Source organism: Notolepis coatsorum, assembly GCF_963971535.1.
Source record: "Notolepis coatsorum genome assembly, chromosome: 16".
Classification (NCBI taxonomy): Eukaryota; Metazoa; Chordata; class Actinopteri; order Aulopiformes; family Paralepididae; genus Notolepis; species Notolepis coatsorum.
In genome coordinates, this window is record NC_140180.1 from 30567742 (window position 1) to 30583062 (window position 15321).

General features: G+C 44.0%; 1 protein-coding gene across 2 annotated transcripts in view; it reads left to right on the top strand.

Annotated features, from left to right (window-relative positions):
- Positions 1–9671: 9671 nt before the first annotated feature.
- LOC311242845 (teneurin-3) overlaps positions 9672–15321 on the top strand; it is a gene marked incomplete at its 3' end in the record, with an annotated part of 138523 nt that continues 132873 nt past the window's right edge. For both annotated transcript variants that reach the window (XM_084331897.1, XM_084331898.1), the window contains exon 1: positions 9672–9858. In XM_084331897.1, the coding sequence (XP_084188023.1) occupies positions 9687–9858 (172 nt within the window). In that variant the 5' untranslated portion in view covers positions 9672–9686. The remainder of the gene's footprint in view (positions 9859–15321) is intronic.

A 15321-nucleotide genomic window follows, 5' to 3' on the forward strand; every position in this document is an offset into this window, starting at 1 on the left:
CGATCTACCGGATGACGTTAAGTACCCGATAGTCTTGAACAGCCGACACAAGGTCACAGAGCTGATCATAAAGAAATACGACGAGGATGTACACCACGCAGGAGCAGAGAGAGTCTTCGCGGAGATCAGACGTCGCTATTGGATACTTCAAGGAAGAGAAGCGGTGCGACGCTTCCAGCGAACCTGTCTAGACTGCCGAAAGTGGCGCGCGCAGCCCAGCATACCCCGGATGGCTGACCTACCTCCCTGTCGCCTCCGACTCGGCGATAAGCCATTCCACTCCACAGGCATGGACTGTTTTGGCCCGTTGTATATAAAGAGAGGAAGAGGAACCGAGAAGCGGTGGGGTATTGTATTCAAATGCATGACCACCAGAGCGATACATATCGAACTCCTTCCGACCATGAGCACAGACTCATTCCTTATGGCCTTCCGAAGATTCACATCACGGAAAGGAAAACCGTCTACATTGTTGTCTGATCACGGGACAAACTTCAAAGGCGGAGAAAGAGAGCTGAGAGAGAGCTTCCAAGCTATGGGCCCAGAACTTAAGACCCACCTCGCTCCATCCCAGATTGACTTCCAGTTTAATCCCCCGAACGCACCCCACTTCGGTGGAACCTGGGAACGAGAAGTACGTTCTATAAAGACAGCCCTGTACGCCGTGCTTGGGGCCCAGACTGTGGCGGAAGAAGTCCTAATGACAGTCCTCACGGAGATCGAGGGAGTATTGAACTCCAAGCCCCTCGGCTACGTCTCCAGTGATGTAGCAGATGTCGACCCAGTCACCCCCAACACACTCTTGATGGGGCGGCTAGACCCCGCGCTACCCCAGACAATGTACAGGCCTGAAGAAGCGAACGGCCGAAGAATGTGGAGGTACAGTCAAGTACTAGCTGACAAGTTTTGGAACAGCTTCCTACTCCACTACCTACCGTCTCTACAGACCCGCCAGAAGTGGGTAAAAGAGAGAGACAATTTGACAGAAGGAACAGTCGTCATGATTATCGACCAGTCACTACCCAGAGCTATGTGGCCGGCTGGCCGCGTAAGCAAAGTGATCACCGGTGCCGATGGCAAGGTCCGAGCAGCTGAAGTGCTCGTCCAAGGGCGAACTTACACACGACCCGTGGCGAGGCTAATAGAACTGCCCAGACTCCCAGACACTATCGATGACGACCATGACCCCATGACTTTGTGAGTTGACTGACCCTTACAGCGGACCTTGAGTGGTAGACAGTGCGGTTAATCTGTCTCTGCTTAGCTAATTAGGTGGGACTAATTAGGGGGCGGCTGTTGTGAAGGATCAGATTAAACCGAATATATATATTTATTTATGGATATATATTTAATAGTATTTGTATATCGTTTGATATCCCCTGTATATTCCTTGTACAATATACACTGAATATCCCTTTAGTCTACTAACAGCCCATAATAGTTTCATTCTACCATTGGACGAGAACCTGGCGCCAGCAGCCAAGCCCCTTGGTTCAAGTTCAATCGTGCCGACGAACATGTCGTTACAAGCCCGGTTCCGCGTAGGAATACGTCTGGCGAAATACGAATGGTACTATTTGTTCACAGCGCATATATATATGGCGCAAGTAAAGTAGAACTTTCTTTTAGTCCATTAGTCCTTTACCCTCCAACCTAGTAACAGACGTGAAGCCTCACCCACGACGCACGTGTGGTGCAGTATGGCCTACTTGGCCTCAGAATAGGCATTGAGACATCGTGTGGATTAATAGTTGAATTGTCATAGTTTGGCACTATACCGTCGAGTGGGACGTATTTCTATTAAGTTAATAATAGTCTATTATGTATGGTGCATCGTTCGGTTAGAGTTATAAAGTGAGCAGTACCCCCATCGTTCCTGACGTTATCTGGAGTCTTAACCAGGCTGGGCAGACCACGTGTGGTGCTTGCATCCGAGGAGCTCCGGGCCAGGACGAGTGGACCTGTACATTGGATTACTTTACCCGGACGACGGCGAGCCTTCCACGGCTTGGATTATCTACGTGCTTTGGGTGCTTTGATTATGCCATGGATAACAGCCAACACTGCTGAGTGTTGGAACTACCCCCCCGAGAGGAGTCCAGGTGAGACGGCGCTCTACCCCGAGTGAGGTCGCCTCACGTCTCTTCGTTGTGGACCGGCAGCTACCGTCCACCAGAGGGCCCAGCTGTATTCATCTGTGGACCGAGGTTCTGTGGGCACCGTGTTCAGCACTCTGAATTCTCCCAAGAAATCGTCGGCCAGATGGGATACCGCCAGCGGCTCTCCTAACCCCCCCCCCTACTGTCTTACAACCAGCGGGACCCCCCCCTTTAGTGTATCCAGCTATAATCATTTAAGTACCATCGCTATAGTTCCCTAAAGAACCAGGTTGTATACTTGCTCCCTGCGTAACCAGAGATTGGACATTCAATGTTGATTTACCTACGAATACTCATTTGCCTTACAAGTGCATTTCAAATCATAAATGTCATTAAGTGAACGTTGTATATACCCTTTGCTATATAAAATATTCGATTTATACATTTGTGTGGACTTCGTTTCATCAGGTGGGAAAGTGTTCATCATATCTATATCATGTACTGGATGGCCAGAAGTTAAAGTACAAGCGGTAGTGGTTTAATAATACCATACTTATCAATACAGTCAGGGAATTGTACCCCTCAGTTACAGTTAACACGAACCTAAACTAACTTTAGTTAAACTAACTTTGCGCGTCGATGTTGCAGAAGCATAAAGGCAGAGTGTCTACAACACCGTTTCTTTGTCGATGTTGTGTTGCAGTTGCTTTGAAGTTTCTGTAGCATGCAGAGGCCTTGAGGCAGTGACATCAAGGTGAAAAGTCACTACAGTAGGTCTGAGGCAGTGACATCAAGGTGAAAAGTCACTACAGTAGGTCTGAGGCAGTGACATCAAGGTGAAAAGTCACTACAGTAGGTCTGAGGCAGTGACAAATCAAGGTGAAAAGTCACTACAGTAGGTCTGAGGCAGTGACATCAAGGTGAAAAGTCACTACAGTAGGTCTGAGGCAGTGACATCAAGGTGAAAAGTCACTACAGTAGGTCTGAGGCAGTGACATCAAGGTGAAAAGTCACTACAGTAGGTCTGAGGCAGTGACATCAAGGTGAAAAGTCACTACAGTAGGTCTGAGGCAGTGACATCAAGGTGAAAAGTCACTACAGTAGGTCTGAGGCAGTGACATCAAGGTGAAAAGTCACTACAGTAGGTCTGAGACAGTGACATCAATGTGCGTTTCCATCCTGAGACTGCTGGAGGTCTGCGACCCATTCTGTGTACCGACTAGGGGTGCACCGATGTATCGGTCGGGTATCGGTATCGGCCGATAAGTGCCTTGTTGACTGCAATCGGCCTATCGGCCGATAAGCTCGAATGTGCCGATGGCAGTAGCCGATAAATATCCATCAATTTGTGTAGCGTCAAGACAAAAAAAAGTTTACTTGCGACCTGCACAACGCCGTCCCCAGTCCCCCCCACACACACACACACACACAAGCTACTGAATCAAAGTTACTACTTATGATTAACAAGGCATTCGTTTTGTGGCATTAACGTTATATAGTTAGTGTTACACGTTCAATAACATCAGCATATTATTTACCCGAACGTAGCAAGCGTTCATACTAGCTCAGTTCCTTCCGTTGCTCACAGAGCCCTGAGTTTTACCCATTCTGCAATCTGTTAATAACGTTTTCAATCAGACACATGTATAGAAAGGCTTTGTTTTATTATAACATTAGTTGCAGTAAAATCAGTATGCCTCATTTAAGTCATCCTGCGGAGCTAAAAAGCTAAACGTCGGCCGCACCGTGTTGTTGTTGTTCTAGAAAACCTCTCTCGTCAAAATCAATGGCGGACAAAAGCAGAAGTAAAAAATTTATACGCGCTTGCCGATTGGTGGTAACAGCAGAGGCGGGTGCAAGCGGTGTGTGACGTAATTGGCAGAATCGACTGTCAATCAAAATTTCATTGGTTGAGACAATAGTATCTAGCTGCAGCCCAGCAGGTAGACCATGCTGGGAGAACTAGTATCTAGCTGCAGCCCTGCAGAACATACTTGGAGAGAGATAGTGCTATTTCTTGATGTTTCCTTTTTTTAAGTAAGTAAAGAGGCCTATGTTCATATCGGTGAGCACAATTTGTAAGACAAATATACAGTAGTTTCATAAAAAAAAAATTAAAATTACAAAAAAGAACATTACAAAAAAAAAAAAAAAAAATTGCCACAAATATCGGTATCGGCCGATTGTGTTAGTTGAACAATCGGTATCGGTGGCAAATTTTCATATCGGTGCATCCCTAGTACCGACCCATAGTTTGAGAAACACTTCTTAGTTTAAAGCATACAGCTATGAAGCTTATATTGTGTTACAATAGTGTGTCGGAGCCAAATGCTGTGTCTCTAAGACTGAAACTGGACACAAAAGCATCCATGTTAACATACAAGTGTGTCTGACTCTTACCACCTAATCTGCATGGACTACAACATATAATGCATGGTGTATATCTTGCCAATTAGGGTAGCTTATGTATACTGCACCTGCAACTGCAACTGATTACTTTACTTACTCATAGTATATATTCAGAAGTGTTTTATTGCCCATATTTATTGTAACGTATAATATAACTTATATTGGCATACAGACCCTAATCCGCACCTTTGATTACACTGTTTACTTACTACCGTGGACAGGGTGAGCAGCTTTAAGTACCTGGGGGTCCACATCTCAGAGGATCTGATATGGTCAACACACATAGACACAGTCGTAAAAAAGGCGAAGCAGCGCCTCTACCACCTGAGACAGTTAAGGAAGTTCAGAGTATCGGGGAAGATACTCCAGTCCTTCTACTCCGGAGCTGTAGAGAGCATCTTGACTGGAAACATCACTGCCTGGTATGGAAACAGCACGGCACAGGACAAGAAGGCCCTACAGAGAGTGGTGCACTCAGCCGAGCGTACCACGGGTATTGCACTACCTCCCCTGGAGGTTATATACAACAAGAGGTGCAAATCCAGAGCCTGCAGAATAATGAAAGACCCCCACCACCCCAATAACAGCCTGTTCCAGCTGCTGAGGTCAGGCAGACGCCTGCGAACCCCAGCTACTAGGACAGAGAGGCTTAGGCTCAGCTTCTTCCCCCAGGCCATCAGAGCCTTGAACAATGAACACTGAGTGCCACAGAACACTGATCTATCCACACACAAGCACACATGAGCACACACACGACACGCACGCTGTGCACGCTCACACACTAGCAGCCACTTTAACACTTTAACATTAGCAGACACACACTCATGCCGCACACGCCCACACTTATGGCCAAAAAGGAAAGGTCACTTTAAATTAGTATAACAACAGTAACAGTGTATTGCACTACCAAAGCTACCTAGCATGTCCTATATGCCCTGTAAATAACTATGTACAGATACCGAGATGTCCCACCATGTTACCTGTTACCTGTTACCTGTTTATTGCACAATGTTGTTTTTTATTCGATTCTATTACATGTTGTACCACTGTATTGCACATCGTTGCGGGCAAGACCACCCGCATTTCATTGTATACTTGTATGCCGTGACAAATAAAACTCTTGACTTGACTTGACTTGACTCTTGACTCATATTCTATATTCAGAGTTAATTATATTGTTTACACTGCTTATTTTTTATCTTACTATATATACCTATATTTATGTCGCTTCCCCCAAGCTTCTATGATGCCTGCATTTCCCCAAGGGGATCAATAAAGGAATAGATCTTATCTGATTTTATCATAACATATTCTGTACTGTATAAGCTATTGTTTATCTTAATAACTACACCACGTATACTCCAATGTCTTTAAAAATATATCGTATGTATTTTATTTACATTATATAAATAAAAAAAAAATATATATATATATATATGTATTTCTGTATTGATTTGTATTATAATTTATATCCAGAATAGCTTCCAATCCTAAGGTATCTGGTGAAACAGATTTGTAGTGTTGCATGACCTCTACACCCAATTCACAATAATTTACCAACTACTCTATGGTTGTACGCTTGTCATGAGTGCTTACAATATACGTCTGGTCAGTTTCATTGCATTATCTTAGAATTGGATATTATAATTACATTATCGTGACAGAAACAAGTAATCAGATAGCCTGGAGATACTTACAAGCTTGTCTCCCCCCATCGCATCTGTACACGCTGAGACGTGTGTACATGCAGACACACACACACACACACACACACACACACACACACACACACACACACACACACACACACACACACACATGCATGCCTAGAAGCACTACCAGCTACCGTAATAGCGACTCTAGATGCATGCCCGCAGGCACAAACACACACACACAAACACACACACACACACACACACACACACACACACACACACACACACACACACACACACACACACACACACACACACACACACACACACACACACACACACACACACACACTCCAGTGTTTCTCCTAGGTGGTACCAGGGCTCTTTTCACCACCAGCCCAATACCATCTAAAGTGTTTTTTTATATAATCGTCCTGATTGATATACAGTATATGTATTCGTAATTTTTTTTACATGATCAAAAACTCGGATATAAATCATATTCTGAATAAGGATAAGAAAGGGCTGACTAAAGACTAATCTATTAGGCAATGAACTAGGCCTAATGAGTAAAAAAGAAGAGAGTATGAAACGATGCCTTCTAAAATAGCAACGTTGAAATATCCTAATAGTTTGGGCCCTAAGTTAGTTTACACTGTGTGCTTGTTGACCACATTACACTAGTGTTGGAGACGGCTGTGTTTGTTGTCTCACGCGTTACAAGATCAAACACAATAATAAACATAATATCATTGCTTGTGCAAGGCCATCTCCATACCTGATCTCTCTCTCTCTCTCTCTCAGTCTCTCACTCTCTCTCTCTCTCTCTCTCTCTCTCTCTCTCTCTCTCTCTCTCTCTCTCTCTCTCTCTCTCCTCTCTCTCTCTCTCTCTCTCTCCTCTCTCTCTTCTCTATCTTCTCTCTCTCTCTCTCTTCTCTCTCTCTCTCTCTCTCTCTCTCTCTCTCTCTTCTCTCTCTCTCTCTCTCTCCTCTCTCATCTCTCTCTCTCTCTCTCTCTCTCTCTCTCTCTCTCTCTCTCTCTCTCTCTCTCTCTCTCTCTCTCCTCTCATCTCTCTCTCTCTCTCTCTCTCTCTCTCTCTCTCTCTCTCTCTCTCTCTCTCTCTCTCTCTCTCTCTCTCTCTCTCTCTCTCTCTCTCTCTCTCTGATGGATGAGCACTCCCCCGCCCATACTGAGTCACTCTCAACAAATCTGCTACCAGCCTTTACATTTATGACACCAGTACTTAGTTTGAAGGTGTTGTGTTGTGTAAAAGGACAACATAAGTAAACTTTGTGCTTACTGTGGGAGCTTACTGGCATTGCAAAGCCTGCTCTTATGACCTACCAGTAAAGTGGCAAAATGTGTGATAGAGCGGAGATTCAGACCCGGGAATCCACTATATCTATCTTAGCTTGATGGATCAAAGGCCAGACACGCACGGCGGACACGCATGGACACACACACACAAGTGCAGCAACGCTATGTTACTACATTATTAGAAGCCCTTGTAAATAATTAATGGCTGTTCCCGGTTGGTAACGTTATTGCTAGATTTCGGAATCTGTTAACGTTAATCAACTTAATTGATTATCAGGCTATTTAGCCCTTTAGCAAATGCAGCCCCTCTAACTAAGAAATCGATCGTTATAGTAGCAGATTCAGATTTGGTACTTAGGTCGTGCAAACAAGAGAAACAAGACAAATACAGCAGCATTATATGGTTCCATGAGAAAATGTGAAACAATCTACGAGGCACTCGCATTGCGTCAAGAGGTTCCCTGGAAACGGTGCAGAGGTGGACTCACGTTTCGGCACAGCGCCTCACAGAGGCTCCCAAGTGCAAATGATTATTGATTTCCAAATGAATGGATATTAGGTGTTATTTTTGTTTTGTTTTTTTGCCTTCTCATTGTAATTATTATTAATTACAGGGGAAACACTGCACACACACACACACACACACACACACACACACACACACACACACACACACACACACACACACACACACACACACACACATGAGCGCACTAGCCCTCCTCCCTGTCTGTCAACACACCTCATCACATCTTGTACACTTTTGCATAACTCCCAGGATTGACAGGCCTGTGTCTGTCTGTCTGTCTGTCTGTCTGTCTGTCTGTCTGTCTGTCTGTCTGTCTGTCTGTCTGTCTGTCTGTCTGTCTGTCTATCTATCTCCCATCTCTTTCTCTCCCAGAGACATGTGTGAGTTTTGACCTCAATCCGTACCCCGCTGCATTATCACACACAGTGGACTGCTGCTGACACAATACCGACTGTGCCACATAGCGGTGCATCATGGCTCTTTTCACACGGCAGACATTGACATTCCAGACTGACACGCGGTAACCTTTAGCTGAGATCCCCCGTCTGTCCATGACGCCGCGTGTCAGTGTGGGCTTAGAGGAGCCGGACCATCCGAAGCTGCCATTTGTTCTTAGTCGGCAATTGATCAGATTTTCTTCTTTTTTCGCAGGCCAGGAACATGGCCTGGGGATGCAGAAAGCAGCTGAAATATGAGCAGCAAACAATTTATTTTGAAAGGGCTACTAATGCTCGGATTCTCAGGTCTCGGCTGTTGCTTGTAGGTTATGTACACGAGGGCCTCCTTGATCTCCTTGAGTGCAAATTTAACACGAGGATACATTTTTTTAAATCCGTGTGGAGACTTGATGGATGCTTCACAAATAATTCATCAGTTAAATGTTTTAGTTTTGTTTGTTGAGAGAGAGAGAGAGAGAGAGAGAGAGAGAGAGAGAGAGAGAGAGAGAGAGAGAGAGAGAGAGAGAGAGAGAGAGAGAGAGAGAGAGAGACTAAAATACAATGTGATTAGATATTTGTGGTAAAAATTTTTACAAGACTCTTTAGGCTAAACCTTCTCGGTACTTGTATTAGGAGAACATTGTGATGCGTGATTAATCTGTTGCATTTCCCTGACCAAACCTGAAGGCATTTGGCTATTAATCTGCAAGTATTGTCGCAACAAGGCTTAATTCATTTACTTAAGGGGTTTTCATGTGGGGTTTAAAAGTTAATAGGACAATTTCTCCGTAGTGCATTTGATTAAAGCCTCTTAATTACCGCAGGTATAATGGGCTATTAGCAAGGCACAGTTGTGAAAGGGCAAGTGGGAGATGATTGCTTTTACGAGGTACTTTTTACTCACCTCTCACAATGTCAGGATTAGAAAGAATATCACACTGTAGCCCCATTCCTCCCGGGAACCGTTCTGTACATATTATTCTAGGGAAATGGTACTCAAAAATCCAGCTTTGGAGTACGGGGATGAAATGTGACTAGTATCAGTGTGCCCGTTGGATATTACCTGTCAAATCAAATTTTTATCTCTGATCATAGAATTGCTATAGTATTTTATAAGGGTTTTGACAGTTTGTTTGATATATATTTTTTCTCTGTTTCTTTTCTTTTTCATAGACACTTCCTGTTTAAAACGGGCACAGGGACGACCCCTTTCTTCGGCACGGCGACCCCTGGTTACACCATGGCAACGGGAGCGGTGTACTCCACCCCAGCCCGCCCCTTACCCAGAAACAGCCTCTCTAGGGGGGCTTTCAAGTTCAAGAAGTCGCCCAAACACTGCTCTTGGAGATGCACCGCCCTGATTGCTGTGGGCGTGGCTGTCGTGCTGTCAATCCTTCTCTGCTACTGCATAGGTAAGGGCGAGTACTTTACCCTGTTACTGCATGGTGTTTAGATGCTGCGCTGCCATCCAGGCGAGCCTTTTTTCTTGAATTTCTTATGCCTGAAAAGGAAGCATTTCTTTCAGTTCCGTGGAGGGGAGACATAAATCTGGTATCTGAGGTGGCTTTGGACAGCTGGTAGATGTGCTATTCAGTCAAACCTAACAAATGATAGATGGGTTCAGAAGAGGGAATAGAAATTACATGCCTCTTAATCTGTATAAAGTTTGATCTCTGCCAGAGCATTTCCCCCTTCAGCTACCTCCATTTTGCAAAAAATTGCAGATGTCCTGATATGGTTCAGTCGTTCCCGTCTGACTGTGCGATCAGTCAGTCAGGTTCCTCAGACGTATACCCAGCGGTACACTTCCCGATAAGATGCACTTCACGTCTGCGTTTTTTCCTTTTGACAAGTGGCCGTGCATCATCCTGCCGCTCTGATGGCAGACCCTGCTGGAATGACATGGCCCATTCATATCCAGGGGGCCCCTGCTAACGTCACACACTGTGCAGCTCAAACGGCCCTGCCACGCTGCCCAGATGGCACCGTCAATAGAGAGACACGACCCGCCCGAGACGAGGGGAACCAGCACTTGAGCTTTAAAGGAGACGTGGTCCATAAAGTATTTTTATGGGGGAGGGGCAGAGCGCGCCGCTGCGAAGGGAGCGTGTGCTGCATTCACAACACAAGACGAAATGAGAACAACACAGCATGCGGCGCAATAATTGGAGGAGCCATGTTTGCTCCTCCCCCCTTTATTCCCTCTAAAGGCTTTTGGATTTATATATATATATATATTTTTTACTGCATGTGTCAACGCTTCCTTCGTTCTAACCTTTAAAGTCTTGACCACAGCAATAAAATGGTTCAAGATTAATCTGCCCTGATGTCCTCCCTTGTAATACAAGCCCTTAATCGTGGACTGTGACTTTCTCCTGAACCTACACACGCACGCACGCACGCACACACACACACACACACACACACACACACACACACACACACACACACACACACACACACACACACACACACACACACACACACACACACACACACACACACACACACACACACACACACACACACTCACAGTGTGCTTTTGGCTCTGTACTCCAAGCACAATGGATTTGAAATGGAACAATGTGTCACGGTCGTAACGTCCAGCTCCCGTACTAACCCCGTCCCCCCCAGCCCACCCCACCCACCCTGGTCTCTCCTCTCGTGTTTCCTTTCCACCCAGGTCCTCCAGATGTGTCTCTCTTGTGCGCTCTGTGTATCACCAGCTGTCGTCAATCATCCCATCGCCCCCCTTTTGTACTTGTGTATGTTCCCCCAGTCCGTCAGTCAGCACTGGTCCATCAGTCTATCTCGGTAGTCTCTTTGTCTTCTGAAGCCGCGAACCGTGTAGTCGTTTTGCCTGTTTTCTGCCAGCGAGGCCAGTTAGCTTCCCCATGTGTCCACCTGTCTCTGCCTGCCGTTCTGCATTAAATATAACCCTCTGCATTAAATATAATATGTCTCCTGTCTCCTGTCTGCACTTGTGTCCACATCCAAGGTTGGTTGTTCCACAACGACTGTGAGGTTAAAGTGCAGACTTTCAGCTTTAATTTCAGCGTTAATGCATATCAGGAGAACCTTGTACTGTATCAGCTTGTATATATATATATATATATAGTCCCCATGAGTAGAGTACTATATATATGAGTACTTAAGACCATGAGTACTTAATACATTGACGTAAACCTACATGAAGTTGTGATGTTTAATATGTGGTTGCAAATCCTTGGCAATCAATGAAGCTGGAATTATGCAACCCTTAAGTGGTCATTTGTGAAATTATTTAGTCTTTCCTGCTAACAAAGCAGAGACCAATGCACCTCAATACATTTTAATGGGACATGATATGATTGTATGTGTACAGTGGAATAGGGCTGGGCGATATGGCCAAAAATGATATCGCAATTACAATATCATATCACTTGATATTTGATATTATCGATATTGTTATAAGTATAAATTATTATTTAAAAAAAAAAGTGCACCGTGACTCGTGACTAGCTCCCGTACAGACGGTTTCAAACTGTATTTTAAATTAGAAAGCAAACAAAATAAATGGACGAGAAAAATAAATCTCAATTTGGTCAGTATTGTCATTTGGACAAGCAAAGCCATTACTTTAAGTTGCAGGCAAGAAAGACAAGTCTGTCCACTGTCTCTGCCCTGTTGCAGGTCACAATTATTTTAATTAAATTTTTTATTCGATATATATATTTTTTTATATATATTTTTTTTCGATATCGATTATTAAAATATATCGCGATAATTATCGTTATCGTTATATCGCCCAGCCCTACTGAGTGGAATACATCAGAATTACTCAAAACACAGTTTGGGACAGTACTTGACTTCTGAATGTTATGTTGTCCAGAAAATCTAAATGATCATCCTCATAAGTGGAAGTACAGATGGGTGCAATGTCAGTGACTTTGTCCTGTTAAAATTGGTTCCCTAGTAAAATTGGACATGAAAAAGTCACTGAAATCACACCTGTCTGTACCAGGTACTTATTGTGACAGGAAGGTGATGATTTATATTTTCTTTGAACCCTAGACAACATAACACTACAGAAGTCAACTACATATCCATGCTGTGTTTGCCTTTCTGATGGAGAGTCCACTAAAATCCCATTAAGTCCCCATTCAAATGTATTGAGGTGCGTTGGTCACTGCTTAGCAGAAAAAGACAAGATTATGTCACGAAGGACCGTTTAAAGATGCTGTAAGTGGTATATTTTTGTTAAAATAAGTGTTAAATAGTTATACATTTTGACAGCCATCTCTGATATAGAGTGTTAGGTCTCCCAGTCCCTCTGCTCTGCAGTAAACAGAAAATACATTTCCTGGTATCCCTTCTCCCAACCCTAGATATGTTTTACTTATTTCAATACATTTTTCCAAGCCAAATTTCGTGGCAGATTATTTTACTTGTTTCAAGCTCATTATTTGCATATAACTAAGTTGTATTTCTTATTTTGGTCACACCATTTTTGCAGTGTGGAGCTCTCTCTCCTGATTGGATAAAGTGGGAACGGGATTCCAGAAAAATGTGTGTTTGTTTACTACAGAGCAGGAGGGACTGGGATACTGTATATCACTGATGGCTGTCGGTAAACAACTTACAGCACCTTTTAAGGGTTCGCCGAGGATCTGCAACCAAATATTAAATACGATAACTTCGTATTAGTTCATGTTAATTTACCAAATCTAATTTGGTTCCCCTAAAACGATGTATAAAAAGGGCTACAATTCCTACAGTACAAGGTGCACCTAATATGGATGTAAACACCCTGAAAAGTCTACACGCTAACCTCATAGCCATTGGACCATTTCAAATCCCAATGTGCAGGAGTACAGAGCCAAAACGACCGTAATTGTGCACAGGTGTGTTATATCAGTCCTAATCAGCTGCCTAATTGCTTATTCTCCTCCCGTGGCAGTAGTATCTCCCATCCTTCACATAGCCATGGGACGGGGGAGGATATCTGCCACAATACATATAAGGATTCATGCAGTGGGGAACGGGGGAGGAAAACATGACACGGACGTATAGAGGGAGAGAAATATGTCCGCGCGGGGAGGATGCTATGACCAGTGCTTTATTGGCCAACGGTGAAGAGAGTGCTCTCTGCGTGGGAGAGAGAGGTCATAAACATGTCATATCCGTATCGACGTGCCCGATCCTATCATTAGCTCGACTCTCTCTTTGTTCTTCTGCTATGATTCATGGTGTACAGTATGCATGTGTGGATACTTTGCTTGCACTTTGCTCGACTTCAGCTCTGATTTGTGTTTTGTGTTGAGAATCTACGTCTTGGATTGCAGCCCTTTTCCTTGTGTCTTTTACTTGACCTTGAACGCTTGAGGCACCGGGTCCGTTACTCTTCGACTGGGATTTATTTATGGGAAACTCTTCCCAACACCGCTAGTTTAATGGTAGGCCTGTTTCGTGTTAAGGGAGTGTATATTTTGGCTTAATTCCTGCCTGTATGTGTCTAGGATTTGAGTTCCTTCGGAGTGTGCACCCTCAATACTGGAGTTAAATAGCTGCAGCCCTCTCTGCCAGTAGCTCCTGGAGCACAAGGGGTTTTCACCTTTTTCCTCTCTTTCATCTGTCGCCAATTCACCTGCCAGGTGCAATTTCTTAAATAGATTCAGCACTCATACATTCACACTGTTTCTCAGTCAGCTTGCAGACAGTGTCTCTGACACAAAACACACACACACACACACACACACACACACACACACACACACACACTGGCTATCACGTCTAGCTCATTCCATACACAACGTACACACACCAAAAAATGTATTAACGTGTGCGTGTGTGTGTGTGTGTGTGTGTGTGTGTGTGTGTGTGTGTGTGTGTTACATACTAGACACAATCCACAGTCGCGGAATCATGGAGGATTTCACAGAATTGAGATATTAACACGGAATTCTGAATTATTGCGTAATAGCGTGGAATTTGCTTAAGAAATGTTTCAATTATACATAAATCCGTTTTCATATAAATCAATCTTCACTACGACTTTAAAACGGAGATGTGGCACAGTCTACGGAGATGCGCAGAAATGACAGCTACCAAATCCATTCTGAGACAACGGACCCAGTAGGCTACTTTGTTGGCGGTATGAAAATGTGCAGAGAAACATGAATACAGGCATTAAAGCGTTCCGTCTTGAGACGGAATTCCGTCCATTTGATTCGGAGTTCCGTCCATTTGATTCGGAGTCTGACGGATTTCCCGTCAATCAGCTACCTGGTATAATATGGTTTGTAGATGCATACAGATTGAAACTAAATTGAGCCAATCAGGCGTCAAATATCATGAAAAAGGGAATTTTCTTCCTACCGCGGCCACGCCAAGCAGTCATGGCGAGATGGCAGGATGCATGCAGCGACTCAAGAGACAGGATTACGCTAATAGTAGAAAAAAGTTTCAGTCAAGCGACCTGCACAACCCCGCCCCCACACACACACATGCTACTGCATCAAAGTTGCTTATGATTAACAAAGGCATTCGTTTTGTGGCATTAACGTTATAGTTACACATTCAATAACATCAGCGTATTTACCCGACCATATATCATTGTTGTTGGTCATTCATAGCTCAGTTCCTTCCTTTGCTCAGAGAGCCCGTACTGAATTGTACCCATTCTGCAATCTGTTAATAAAGTTTTCAATCAGACAAATGTATAGAAAAGCTTGTATTATAACATTCGTTGCAGTAAAATCATGATGCCTCGTCGTTTGGTACTCCTGTTATTAGCTCTGGTACGTTTGTTATTGATTCTCTCGTGTAAATCAATGGCGGACTTCCCGGAAGTAAAAACTTTGTTGGCGGTGTGAAAATATGCAGAGAAACATGAA